General features: G+C 39.8%; 1 protein-coding gene and 1 long non-coding RNA gene across 22 annotated transcripts in view; one reads left to right on the top strand and one right to left on the bottom strand.

The window, feature by feature from the left end:
• CPAP (centrosome assembly and centriole elongation protein) overlaps positions 1-14,953 on the bottom strand; it is a 41,667-nt gene that overhangs the window by 25,282 nt on the left and 1,432 nt on the right. For 7 of the 21 annotated variants that reach the window (XM_081549175.1, XM_081549186.1, XM_081549180.1 and 4 more), the window contains exons 3-6: positions 7,231-7,743; positions 6,613-6,736; positions 2,814-3,116; positions 743-854 (exon numbers count right to left, since the gene is read on the bottom strand). In XM_081549175.1, coding sequence (XP_081405301.1) covers positions 743-854; positions 2,814-3,116; positions 6,613-6,736; positions 7,231-7,677 — 986 coding nt within the window. In that variant the 5' untranslated portion in view covers positions 7,678-7,743. Of the gene's footprint in view, positions 1-742; positions 855-2,813; positions 3,117-6,612; positions 6,737-7,230; positions 7,744-11,005; positions 11,407-14,953 lie in introns of those variants that run through there. The other 14 variants (XR_014071051.1, XM_081549184.1, XM_081549176.1 and 11 more) reach the window with 8 other exon arrangements.
• Positions 11,636-14,514, top strand: LOC145529228 (uncharacterized). The gene is made up of 2 exons (XR_014071053.1): positions 11,636-13,661; positions 14,262-14,514. It is a non-coding gene; the product is annotated as an uncharacterized LOC145529228 (long non-coding RNA).

Below are 14,953 nucleotides of genomic sequence, written 5' to 3'. Positions count from 1 at the left end.
ATGATGTGGTAAATACTTTACACTTAGTGTGGCTGATAGACACCTCTGACTGAGAGCTAATCTTTTCTAACATCACAAATTCCATTTGAGAATCTATTAAAAGCTACAATTCCACTCCATCTCCCAAAAAACAGAAATACATGTCTCTACATGTGATTTGAAAAAGCCCCTCTGAAGTCCACCTACTGACCTCAGATTAACTTTTAAAGTAACATATTCATTATATAACTAATATGTTTCCAAGAATAGTTCATTAAATAAATATTCTTTAAGATCCTTAATAATATTAACAAATCATTTAGCATTCCATAACAAATACTAAAATATTTAAGAAAATAATAAACAACCTCACTATTGATATTTTATCTCAATATAAAATTAAATTTTAAATTCTATAACCACACTCAATTATTATTTATAAATGATACCATATGTGAAACTCCAGTATATGATCTTTCTCTTCTCCAAAACAGGATTTACCTATTTGAGAGAATATCAGTTTTATCCAGGTATTTCCCTTAGGTGAAACAACTGCTAGATTCTCCCAGTACAATGTCAAGGCTACTTTAACTGATTATCTTCCCCACCTCTTACTGTTGCTGACAATATGGAATAAGCTGGATCTTCAATCCTATACTTAAAAGCACATCCAAGCAAAAACAAGAAAACTATGGATCTTTCAAACAAAGAGAGTACCAATAATAATGACATCATATTAAATTCCTTTCAACATGAATGATACCTTTCTTCAATATTAACCACTTCTGAGGAATCACCAATTTTTTTTAAGTTCGTATCATTCCCTTCCTGAATCTGTTCCGTCATTTTCTCCAAACATGGTAAAATACCTTCTCCTAGAATAAAAATTAGAAGCAATTTAGTTCAATAAAAAAAGCAGATTAAAGTCTTAAAATGTGAGAATTTTACAAGTTACTATGCTAAAAAAAAAAAAATTTAGTTAAACAATGTATACCAAATATTTTAAAACACTCAAGGACTTCTTTAATATGATAAAGAAAACTAAAAAACCCTAATTAAAACACAGCATCATTCAAAAAGTTAATGTTAAGGGGGAGAAATTTTCTAAGTTATAAAAGACTCAAAGAATTGTAGCAACTGAATGTAATACAATAACTTGACTGGATCCTACTTTTAAAAAATACCTTAAAGAGGCAATTTTGGGATCACAGGGAGCATTCTAAATTACACTTCCATAGTTAAGGTCCCTGGATACAAAAATATTAATAGTATTGTGGTTATATAGAAGAATGTCCTAATTTTTTCCAGATATTTGAAATTATATAAAATAACATCGCCACATAATTTGAGATGAAATGACTGAGCAAACTATCAATATGTGTAGATATAAACAGATAAATTTAAGTATAGACACAGATATATATAACATACAAATATAGAAAGACAAAGTAAATATGGAAAAATTTCAATTGCTGCATCTAGGTGGTGGGTACACTGGTAATCACTGCAGCAGTCTTTCAACTTTTCTGGATGTTTCAAATTTGCCAAAATAAAAGGTTAATGGGACCTCCCTGGTAGTTCAGTGGTTAAGACTCCATGCTTCCACTGCAAGGGGCAAGGGTTTGATCCCTGGTTAGGGAAGTTTCACATGCTGCTCAGTGCCACCAAATAAAGATGAAAAGGTTAAGGGAATGTACTGTATAAAAAATTGGGAAAAGACATTCGACCTTTTTATACCAAGAAATTACTCTAAACTAGGAATAAGATATTATCCACAAAAAGTGCCCAATTCTAAGTATTGAGTAAAGACTTTTTGTCGTATCATTTGTTTTTCTATATCTGACTCTAAAGAACATCTACATAAAAACACCATTAAAGTTGAAAAGCAAATTAAAATTAAAAATACTGGAAATGATTCAGTCCTACTATAAAGAACATGAAATAAAGACATATTATTTGATGATCTGCATAATAACATTAAAATTATGGTTATGAAGGCTAGAGAAAGTGCCATGAGCACTTTCCACATTGAGTGGGAAAAGAACATAATTTATTACACAATACTCACTCTATGATTACAAAATATGGAAAGAAAAAAAGGTCAAGGAGTGAGCACAGAAACAGAACTTTACACTACAAATGCCTGAAGAGTTCGGTGAGTTTGCAACAAGCAGACACTAAGAGCCAATGCTCTGGCAGGAGCATGCTGGGTGCTGGGAACACAGAGGTACAGTAAGGGTGTCGGAGGGATTTCTCTTACAAGTAGTTAAGTCCCACCACTAATCTATTGTTCACATGTCATATCTTCAATCGTATTCCCCAACACCAACACACACTTTTTAAATTGATTTCAAACTTTTCCTAAGCTCTCGAGAAAAATGATCCACGCAGAAATCACCGCCTCCCTTTCTGAAGACCTGATGCTACCACGGCAAGGTCTGATGTCAGCAAGAGTCATCCTGCAACTTGTTCCTGGAAAGTCAAATTCTGTGTCCAAACCAGACACAGTGGTGTACGGGCTCAGTGGCTGTACAGAAGTTAGGATCTCTCATTTAAAGACATAGCATGGACTTCCCTGGTGGTCTGGTGGCTAAGACTCTGCACTCTCAATGCAGGGGGTCCGGGTTCAAACCTGATTATGGAATTAGATCCCACATGCTACAACTAAGTGTTCGCATGCTACAACTAAGACCCAGCACAGCCAAATAAATAAATACACAAACATTTAGGAGGACAAAAAAAGACGAATAGGAGAAAAAAAATGCAGGACTTGTCTTAGAACAACTAGGTGACACTGTCCATTAACTATAAAGAGAGAAAAATAAGTAACTCACCTTTAGAATAGTTATCGTTTTCTTCCTTCAAATCATTTTTTTTCACAAGTGCTTCCTGACACTGTGCCTCATAAAACACACTGGGAGAAGCACCACTTCTTGAAGTTAAAACAAAATCCTGATGAGTAGTTCTACAGAAGTCGTTTTGTTCACTGGATAAAATGTTAGAAGGGTGTTTTTTTTCTTGGGTTTGATTCTGGTAGATATATGATGGCAAGAAGGGCGTGGTTTTCTCTACAGTGGTTGAATTTCCCGGAGGTCTGTACTTTTTCTGGCTCTGGTCATCAGGCAGTGGAGTTAAACCTTACAGTTAAGAAAACCAACAAAACTGATGACTTTCTATAACATTTTCTGTTCTACCTGTTAATGGCACCTATGTTTTCTCCAAAGTGAGAGAACTTTTTTTCCTCATTATTAGGAAACTATGCTTAACAAAATCATGAAATTTTAAGTGTCCAAAGTGACCTCTGCAGGCTTTTGATTGAAAGTGCATTTACACCATGACTCGTGCAGTGTTCACACGCCAGAGCTGCAGCCTACCTAACTGTGGAAGGCACCATTCACCCTCCATACGTGAGCACTGCCTGGAGCTGTCAACTCTAAGCCCTGTGACAAACAGTTAAATGCAGAGCACCAGTGCAGACAGTCACAAATAATTTGAACTGTTCCTTCACAATCAATAACTGCTCTGCGTTACAATACATGAAAGCATTTTTCCTTTATGTTCCCATTAAGATGCTGGTGACCTCAGGTGGTGGAATGATGGGTGATTTTGTTTTGTACTTTTCTGTAGTCCCTAAATTTCCTGTAATACTTTTTGCCTGTTCTGTTTCTTAAGTCTCTGCTTTTGAAATCACCCAATAAACAGACAGAAGATTCCCTTTCCGTGTATATCGAAGATACAATTCTTAGAGAAAATGGCAACACTAGCCATCCTGCCTGCTGTACCAGCCCCTTGAAATTTACTACTCCTATTTTCCCAGATTGTTTCAATTAAACTTAGAATTAAAGACACAATGGGGGGGGGACTTCCGGGACAGTTCAGTGGTCATGACTCTGTGTTTCCACTGCAGGAGGTGCAGGTTCAGTCTCTGGTCCAGGAACTAAGACCCACCAGCCATGTGGCATGGCCAAAAAAATAAGACGTAGTGGGAAGTACTTCATAAAAGAGGCACGCCACCTATGTCTTCTACTCTCTGCTTCACCCCTAGCCCACAAATAAAACTGGAAATCAGGCAGGTCCTCACTGAATATCAGATTCAACCTGCCTTCTTTAATAACAATATTCTCCCATCTAAATATTTTTGACTAATAGTCATCCCACTTCAGCCAAAAGACATCTCTGACAGAAGAGCAAAATCCCAAAGCAGCAGTCCTCAAAGTGTGGTCTGTACACTCCCAGTCTCCAAGACTCTGTCAGGGCATCCACCAATGTCCAAGCTACCTTCAGAACTACTGAGACAGTATCTGCCTTCTCACTGTGCATGTGTACCCTGATCGCATGCACTATCGGGGAGCTTCCTGGGGACCTCACTCAAAAGCAGGACAGCAGGACCCACTGTGCTCACCACCACACTCTCAGCTCGAAAACTAACAACAGCTTTACTGAAGAATGTCCCAGACAAAGCAAGCAGGAAAATTATTAATTTTTTACTTAAATTTTAACTCTTGAGTTCATGTCTTCTGAATATTTTATAGGACAAAATGAGAAGTATGCATAAATCACTTCTGCTGTAAACTAAGCCATGGGCTGTGAAATTTTTTCAGCCATAAGCTCAACTAATTGATCGTTCAAGGATTATTTCTACTTGAAAGAATGACGAACTATGCTGATTTAAACCACAGTACTTGGCAGAACATTTTCTCAAAAATGAAACAACTGACCCAGACATTTCAAGGAAACTGACAGTATTTTTTGCCAATGATAAAGTACGAACTTTCAAGTAAAAATCAGAATGTTGGAAAATATGTCCATCACCATGAGCTTGAAAGCTTTATATTTCAAGACTTTTATGATGAGATCTGTGGTAGCATTAATACATATAAATTTTAATACTTTATAATGAAATTTATCAATATTTTTAGAACCTACCTAACTCAAGAAACTATTATTTTCCAAATAACCAATGCATGATTTTACCAAAGCATGGATGATGAAAAGTCCATTCAAAATGTCAAGATACTTTAATGTATTTTAATATAATAGAGCACAGAAAGTTCATTAATATGATTGATTCCATACTGTGAATAACAGCTAAGAAATGACCACTTGTTAAGTTTGGTGGAATATCAAAGAAATAACCACGTTATTTGAAAAAGCTTTCTCCTTTTTCCAATCACATGTCCTTGTGAAGCTGGATTTTTTTTCACACACATCAACCAAAACAACATAAATGAAGAGATGGGAGGCAAAAGTAGCTATGAGAATCACCTGAGTTCTAGAAGGCAAAAGTTAGAGATTTTCAAAAACACTGAACAATGCCATTCTTCTCAATTATTTTTTAGAAATTTTTTTTTGTTAAAAAGTGTTATTTATAGCACATAATTATTATAAAGAAATTAGTTTTTAAATTTCTTAGTTTTACTCTCTAACACAGTAAATATCAATAGCTATAGCCCATATAATACAAACTCTGTGGAGTCCTCAATAATTTAAGAGTGTTATGGGGTCCTGAAACCAAAAAATGTTGAGAACTGCCCTAAAACAACTGTTACATAACTCCATGGAGGTAGTTCTCACATTAGTAATTTTAAAACCTGCTTCTCTATTGCTCTATCATATGCTATTTCTACCCAGGAAACTATCACAGCTATTATATAAGTGATCGTGATTATTATTTTTCTGTCCTCCATAAAAGAACCCTGAACCACTCAGTTATTTCCAGATACATACCATATTCTCTAAGATAAACATCCAAATTCCCTGAGCCATTCTTCATTTGCTGCCTTCCTTGTCACCAGCGCTACCACCATGCCTAAGGTACCATCCAGCCACATCTGCGTGCACACCTACCAAGATCTTTCTTCTTTGTATTCTCTACGTCCAGGACAGCCTCTCAAGAGAACAGGTGCTCCACTCAATCAGTAAAGTGTGTCTCTTAAAAGGCAGCACCAAGAAGCAAGCACACTGCCCCTGACCACTGTTTTTCAAACCATGGGACACAATCCATTTTGAAATGTCCTTGCTACTTGCCAGGCATGTGAATAAGAACTGATTCATGAAATTTCTCTGAAATTATGAGTCATGATTTTAAATGTTTTTGTTACTATGCAACCTGGTCAAAAAACTTTCAAATTTACTGCTCCAGATCACCTTTCAACTGCTTGCTTGTCCCCATAAGTACATCATGCTTTCTATTAACTGATCTAGCATTCAACAGAAAAGCTCTCCTGTACTACCCCAGAAAGTATTTCTGGTATGGCTCATTAGTGGAACAGAATGGCATCTACACATACACACTTTTATGACCCTGATCAGTTTTTCATTCATCAGGCAGGGGTTGTACCTCAGTAGCCCTAGGTCAAATTCAGCTCCGCATCTTTTATTCTGTTGGGTCTTTTTAAAATTTTATTTTATAAATAAATGTGTATGTCTTTAAGTAGGGCACACATGCTCCAGAATGGCGCAGTTCCCTCATTTGTATTATATTACACCACTACCGTTAAATAGTTGTCTGGCTTAAAATTGGAGTTGGCAACATGACAGAGAAATGGAAGAAATAACCTGTCAAACAACTAAAGACAGGAAATGTGTATAACTGCCTACCACTGTACTGACCAAAGGCCTCACAATAAATACCTGGGAGTGTCTGCTGCCCAGACACCAAGGCGAGTAGCTCCTCCTGCTCACCCATGAGCCTCTGCAGTTGCTCGAGCTGCCGCCTCTTCAGCTGCTCCTGCTTCTTCTGTTGCTCTTCTTTCAGCTTTTTAGACATAAAATTAACTTGATTAAGATTACTATTTCTTTATGGGCCTCTGCTCCTTACATTAATCTTAATCCCTCCTAGCTCCCTTCTTGTATCTTCTCTAATAGAAAATTCCAAAGAGGGATCCCTAAGTAACTTAATCTGCCACCAAAACTCTAAACTCTCAACTAAGAAAGAGAAAAAAAAAAATCACATGAATCCTTTGATTCTTAAAGTAGGATCGGTATCAGTCCATTTATAATCAACTAACATTTGATCAATCATTTCTAAATTAGTTTTTAGAAAATGAGGTAGGAAGATATTTTTAAGTGCTATATTTGTATCTTACATATTAATCATGTTTTAATGTTTCACCTCAGACAAAAGACAAAGTATGATATTATGAGTAAAAGATAAACAAAGACCTGGAACAGATGACTTTTCATTGTAAAGAGAAACCTGCAATAATTGTGCAATCATACACATACATATCACGTCAAACCCCATTTTACCTGTTCAAGCTTTTTAACAAGTGGGTCTTTATAAGGCACTTCTTTGAATTCACTCAAAAGATCTGTGATAAACTCATTTTTGCTATCTTCCCATTGTCCAGGAGGATCCTGACGTGCCACCACTATCTGTGGCCCCTCTTTAGTTAAAGGAAAGACTCTCTGTGGTTCAGATTTATCTGACTGTAACTTGTACGGGCTGTTAGGCTCCAATTTCTGTTCTTCATGAAGTGAATCTTCTTCCCTTATAAAGCTGAAACTATTTGAAAATTTTGTGGCTTTAATAGGAAAGCTGGTAGAAAAGTTCACATTTGCTGGCTTCTCTTCCTCTGCTTCTAAAATAGGAAATCCAGGATTTAATATGACCCCAGCCCGAGAAGGATTCGCCATCCACTGAGTTAAGAAGTTCTGCCCACTGTTTAACTCTGAAGAGGTTGGCATCAGAAACATTTTGGTCCAATGACAGTACTGTATTTAAATAATGTAAAAGATGGAACAGTTATTAATTTCCAACACCTGCAGAAAGAAGACAGAAAACAAATAAGCTATTCTACCCAAACCTCAACCTAGCACAAAAATCTACTGAGTATTTCTTATATAAAAGACTTTAGCAAAGCAATCAGGGAATTAGTTACATATTTTTTTAAATGGCCTTAAAAAATCCACACTGAGAGGATCAAAAATCGACGTTCCCTCTGATTCAATCAGTTATGGATCAATTTACACAAATGATGATCAATCAAAAGACCTAAAATAAGGGAGCAGGATTCCCTGGTGGCGCAGTGGTAAAGAATCTGCCTTTGCAAGAGACTTGGGTTCAATCCCTGGAAGATCCCCTGGAGGAGGAAATGGCAACCCACTCCAGTATTTGCCTGGGAAATTCCATGGACACAGAAGCCAGAGTCCACGGAGCCACAAAGAGTCAGACACGAATGAGCACAACACAACAACAACAAAAAACCTAAGGGAGTTAAAGCTCGTCTAAGTTATTTGATTACCAAAAGAAAAACAAGTCACTATCTATATCCACTACTACCCACTTTAACCACTTTCAATGCTTCTGACTGTAGTCCAATACTGCTTCTTTGCCCAACCAGGGAAGCAGTGTTCCTCCTAGTTCCAGAACAAGTCACCACCACCCCAAGGCTTTATCTGGCACCGTCTCCTATTGTCCCTTCCTCCTCTTCCTATAACTCCCTTCCCGCCCACGAGGCAGCCTCTTATCTGTCTTCCTAGAGGTCTCTGACATCACTATTTTGGCATTCGTCTCATTATTAGTGGCATTTTGTTTCTGTGTTCATAATCTACCGAGTGAACCGTCCTACACTGTTGGTGGGAATGTAAATTGCTGCAGCAACTAAGGAGAATAGAATGGAGGTTCCTTAAAGAAACTAACAACAGCGTTACCATATGATCCAGCAATCCCACTCCTGGGCATATATTCACAGAAAATTCTAATTCGAAAAGATATATGCACCTGAATGTTCACAGCAGCACCATTCACAACAGCCAAGACACGGAAGCAGCTTAAATGTCCATTGATAGATGAATGGATACAGATGTGGTCTATATATACAATCGAATATTACTCAGTCATAAAAAAAAGAATGGAATAATGCCATTTGCAGCAACATAGATGGATCCAGAGATTAAATGATATCATTTATATGTGGAATATTAAAAAATGATACAAATGAACTTATTTACAAAACAGAAACAGATAGACATAGAAAACACATATGATTACCAAAGCAGATGGGGGGAGAATAAATTAGAAGTTTAGGATTAACAGAACTAAAGAGCCTCTTGATGAAAGTGAAAGAGGAGAGTGAAAATGTTGGCTTAAAACTCAACATTCAGAAAACTGAGATCGTGGCATCTGGTCCCATCACTTTATGGCAAATAGATGGGGAAACAGTGCAAACAGTGACACTTTATTTTCTTGGGCTCCAAAATCACTGCAGATGATGACTGCAGCCATGAAATTGAAAGATGATTTGCTCCTTGGAAGAAGTTATGACCAACCTGGACAGCATATTAAAAAGCAAAGACACTACTTTGCCAACAAAGGTATGTCTAGTCAAAGCTATGGTTTTTCCAGTAGTCACGTAAGGAGAGTTGGACTATAAAGAAAGCTGAGCGCCAAAGAAATGATGTTTCTGAACTGTGGTGTTGGAGAAGACTCTTGGGAGTCCCTTGGACAACAAGGAGATCCAACCAGTCCATCCTAAAGGAGATCAGTCCTGAATATTCATTGGAAGGACTGGTGCTTAAACTGAAACTGCAATACTTTGGCCACCTGATGCGAAGAACTGACTCATCTGAAAAGACCCTGATGCTGGGAAAGATTGAAGGTGGGAGGAGAAGGGGACGACAGAGGATGAGATGGTTAGATGGCCTCACTGACTCAATGGACATGAGTTTGAGTATACTCTGGGAGTTGGTGATGGACAGGGAGGCCTGGTGTGCTGCAGTCCAAGGGGTCACAAAGAGTCGGACACGACTGAGCAACTGAACTGAACTGAGGATAACAGATACACACGACTACATATAAAACAGGTAAACAAGGATCTACAGTATAGCACAGGGAACTACACTATCTTGTAATAACCTAGAAAGGAAAACAACCTAAAAAGAATATGTATGTATATATAACTAAATCACTTTTCTATTCACTTGAAACACAACACTGTAAATTAACTATCCTCAAATTTTATTTAAAAAACTAGAAAATTTTCCTCCTAGACTGACAAGTGCACTTTCCCTCCAAAACTTGTCTAGATGCACTGACAACGGGCATCACCACTGCGATGCAGCACTCAGACGTCTGCATCTGAAACAGAACAGGGCCCTGTGGTCCTTGCCCCGGGGTCCTCAGCCTGCCTTTTGTCTGTGGAAAAACTTCAGCCAAAGAATAAGTTCAATCAGAGAAGTGAGGAAAAGCAGAAGCAAAGAAAAGCATACAGGACAAAACAGTAACAGTGTAAGTCATTAAGCAAAATCAAGGCCCTGTAGTTTCTTGTCATAGGTTAGTAATAATATTGCGAGCCATTTGGGTGAGCTCTCTTGGAGAGACTAAAATTCCCACCAGGTGGAAGAAGTTAACTCCATGATGACCAACCAGACACTAGCCATGACACAGCTGCTACAATTCTGAGACCCGGCCTTGAGAAAATGTGAACAAACCGACTCTGAAACTGAAGATTAACTGTACTTAAAACAATCAAGATGCATCCAATCAGAGGACTGTCATGACGGATTTCAAGATGACTGTCAGAGCTGACTGTGCTGTTTCTCCATGTAGGTGCCTCCATCCACCTAATGGAGGGGGGAGTGGGGAAGGTCCTGTCTTCTTTCCACAAAACTTGCCTCTTTATTGGCTTTTGAGCAGTGAGCAGGTGGACCTCGCTTTGGGTAATACATCTTTCCTCCCCACCTATAAAAGAAACCTCCAGTGCTTCATTTCAATTTCATTACTATGATCCTGAAAGTATATTTACTGTCAGCATGATGCATAGAAATCCTGTTTTTTCACCATAACCTGTTATTTATTATTGATACTAAGGCCTTGGTAAAGGGAGCATACTCAGCAAAATGCCTAGAAGGACTATTAGCATGTGAACTCAGATTTTCCTATTATCAAAATCTGTTTGAAACAAACGGACAGACTTAAGACCTCCAAAAACTGCCACACGAGCATTCTTTAAAGCACCGGGGGAGGAGTTAAATTCTTTGCAACGCGAGGCAGAAACTGTAGGTACAAACAATTCAAACCCACCCTCAGGTCTTGAAAACCAATTGGTCGCTTAGGGAGGTGAATTTCTGGTCTCCCAAAGAAAACGTCATTGAAACCCACCGACCCACAGCAAATCTTTCAAGTCCACAGCTTTGAATAACCGCGGAACGGGGAACCCCCCGCCGACCGACGCGCTCCCACGGGCCGAGCCGGTCCCTCCGCGCACCGCCGGCCCGCTTGGATTCAGGACGGCAAACTAACCAGCTCTTTAAGTCCCTCCCCACAAGAAGTCCCGCTCCGAGGCCGGGGTCCTCACACCTCTCAAGCCGAAGCCGGAGCCGGAGCGGGTGCCGCTGAACTTACAAACCACCCGCCACTGCCGCCGCCGCTCCGCCTGCGGACCCAAAGGCTCCTGGCAAGTGTAGTTCCTTCGGCCCCTCTGCGCTTGCGCGAGCGCGCCGTCGGATACACGCAAACTACAACTCCCAGACAAGTCCGGAAGACACCCGTTAGTGGGCTCTCGTAGCCAGGCACCTTCCGCCCGGGCGTGGGCTCGAGGCCGGAAGAGTGGGCGGCTAAGCAGCTGGGAGATGGCTGCCGCAGAGCACTTCCGGGTCCAATCGCCCCTCTCCCTTGGCCTTTGAGAGCTTCGCTGGCGCTCTCGCGAGGAGTCTCCTCGTTCCCGGAAACATGAGGCTGCGGATGCTCTCATCGGTGGAGGAAGGCTTTTTGCCAGCGGTAGATCTAGTACTTGATTTCTTTGGGTTTTTTGTCTTTGAGAGGCCGAACCGAGTAAAGAAAGGAAGGGCAGGCGGCCACACTATTCCATGGCAAAGACAACCTTGTGATGAATTCACTGCTTGTGTTTATCGCTTGTCTTTGCTGCCTAATGCGTAATTGGCCGTGTACGCAGTAACTGTTGAAACTATGTATTTTGAACACTGGCGTGCAAAGCTCGAAAACTGTTTTCTTAATTGCCGTCGCAGAGTGCTGCGTAGAAGCGAACTCAACAATGCAAGTTAGCATTGTGTACACAACTTGGGCTTTGTGTGCCTGTTTATAAATATTTAAAGAAATCAAACGAAGTGCCGTTTGTAACAACCGGTATAAGAAACTAGCGCCTACTGCTGGCCCTGCACGACAGGACAGGGCAGTAATGGAGAGACAGTTGTTGGAGCAAGGAATAACTTTATTCCAAAAGCCAGAAAACAGAGAAAATGGTGTACTCGGGCTCCTAAAGAACCATCTTGGCAGAGTTAGACTTAACGACTTCTTTTGCACTAAAAGCCTCCAGAGGCAAGGCAGGGCTGTAAAGTCACCCACTCCTGTTTCTCCTCAGCGTCTGGAGGAGATGTGTTAATTTCTTCCTTCCTGCAGTCATTCAAGGGTGGGCCTGGTCAGGAGGTTTCTAGTCAGGGAGCTTGAAATGGGGGAAAATAAATATTTTGGTACGAGTTCTACAAAAACAAAGGTACTATGCTAAACAAAGGTATTTTAGCTTAATACCAATTACCTGGAAGGCAGTGTTCCCAGAGATGAGTCATTATGTATAATTTAAGCTGGTAGGCAGAGGAACCAGAGGTCAAATTGCCAACATCTGTTAGATCATAAAAAAAGCAAGAGAGTTCCAGAAAAACATCTACTTCTGCTTTATTGACTACACCAAAGCCTTTGTGTGGTTCACAGCAAACTGTGGAAAATTCTTCAAGAGATGGGAATACCAGACCAACCACCTTACCTGCCTGCTGAGAAACCACTGTGCAGGTCAAGAAGCAACAGTTAGAACAGGACATGGAACAATGGACTGGTTCCAAATTGGAAAGGGAGTACATCAAGGCTGTATGCAGAGCCATGCGAAATGCTAGGCTGGATGAAGCACAAGCTGGAATCAAGATTGCCGGTAGAGATACCAATAACCTCAGATGTGCAGATGCGAAGATCTGCAGATAATCACCTTATGGCAGAAAGTGAAGAGGAATTGAAGAACCTCTTGATGAAAGTGAAAGAGTGAAAAAGCTGGTTTGAAATTCAGCGTTCAAAATAAGATCATGGCATCCAGCCCCATCACTTCATGGCAAATAGATGTGGAAACAATGGAAACAATGACAGACTTTATTTTCTTGGGCTCCAAAATCACTGCAGATGGTGACTGCAGCCATGAAATTAAAAGATGCTTGCTCCTTGGGAGAGAAGATATGACCAACATAGACAGCATATTAAAAAGCAGAGATATTACTTTGCCAACAAAGGTACATCTACTCAGAGCTAAGGTTTTTGCCAGTAGTCATGTATGGATGTGAGAGTTGGACCATAAAGAAAGCTGAGCACCAAAGAATTGATGCTTTTGAACCGTGGTGTTGGAGAAGACTCTCGAGAGTCCCTTGGATTGCAAGGAGATTCAACCAGTCCATCCTAAAAGAAATCATTGGAAGGACTGATGCTGAAGCTGAAACTCCAGTACTTTGGCCACCTGATGCGAAGAATTGACTCATTGGAAAAGACCCTGATGCTGGGAAAGAAAAGGTAGGAGAAGAACGGGACGACAGAGGATGAGATGGTTGGATGGCTTTACTGACTTGATGGACATTAGTTTGAGCAAGCTCCAGGAGTTGGTGATGGACAGGGAAGCCTGGCATGCTGCAGTCTTTCGAGTTGCTCCGAGTCAGACACAACTGATCGACTGAACTGACTGAAGCTGGTAGGCAGCATCTTGTTAGTGATTAACTTGTAATAGAATGTGAAAATGTTCTTTCCTATTACACTACCACTGAGTTAAAGATAATTTTAAAACACAGGGATTTCCCTGGTGATCTGATGGCTAAGACTCCATGCTTCTAACTGTAGGGAGCCCAGATCGATCCCTGGAACTAGATCCCACATGCCACAACTAAAAAGAATCCATGTGCTGCAACCAAGACCTGGTGCAGCTAAATAAATAAATACATGTATTTGTTAAAAGATTACTTTAAAGATACTTTCGTAAAAATTGGGCTTCCCAAAAGTGTTTTGCTAGCTACTTCAAAAATAGTCCTTCCCTGGGACTTCCCTGGCGGTCCAGTGGTTAAGACTTCGCCTTCCAATGCAGGGGGTGAGGGTTCGATCCCTGGCAGGGAGTTAAACCCCACATGCCTCCGGGCCAAAAAACTAAAACATAAAACAGAAGCAATCTTGTAACAAATTCAATAAAGACTTTAAAAATGGTCCACATCAAAAAAAAAATCTTCAAAAAAAAAAAAAAATAGTCCTTCCCGAAATCATGGTTTTCATTTTTTCTTTCTTTTTTTAATTATGGATGAAGAAATCAAAGCCCAAGACTTCCAAAGTCACACAGCTAGATGCCACACGAGGAACCAAATACTCAGCCTCATTTATTATAGTCCTTTGGCTTGAAAGCTTGCCCAAAAGTCTTATTTTTTTTCAAGTGTGTATCTTTTTAAAATAGTCACAATATTTCCTACTTTTTTTGCCTATATTGTATTCCTCTATTTTTATTCTAATTCAGTCTAAGTATCACACTGGTTATTGGGTAAATAAATGAGTCTTTTACTACATTCAAGTCTTAACTGACTTTTAAATCAATGTTATATAAATGTTCACCTGTAGCCCAAGTAATTCTCAAAACTGCCCACTAAGCATAAAGGTTCTTAAAATCCATTACAAGGTGGAAGGGGGAGAGGGGAGGAACTGCCAGACAATGAAACATATTGCATCTTCAAGTCTTGCTGTAGGGAAAAGTCAGAGCTCCCACAAGGGATTTTAGCCACAAATTATCCATTCTGATACAATCTTTCATGTCATCACTGGAGGCAGGAGGGCACTGTAATATAATGGCTAATGGCCCATGCTTTGGAGTCAGGCAGCCTGGGATCAGAGGAGTTCTGTTCTCAGAAACTGTTCTCATCTGCAAAATGGGGATGATAATAACACACTTGGCCCTCCCAACTGTGGTTCCACATCTGTGGATTCAACTCAACAGAGGTTGGGAAAACA

This window comes from Giraffa tippelskirchi, chromosome 12 (assembly GCF_054371585.1).
Source record: "Giraffa tippelskirchi isolate mGirTip1 chromosome 12, T2T-mGirTip1v1.2.pri, whole genome shotgun sequence".
NCBI lineage: Eukaryota > Metazoa > Chordata > Mammalia > Artiodactyla > Giraffidae > Giraffa > Giraffa tippelskirchi.
This window is presented reverse-complemented; position numbering and strand designations above follow the sequence as displayed.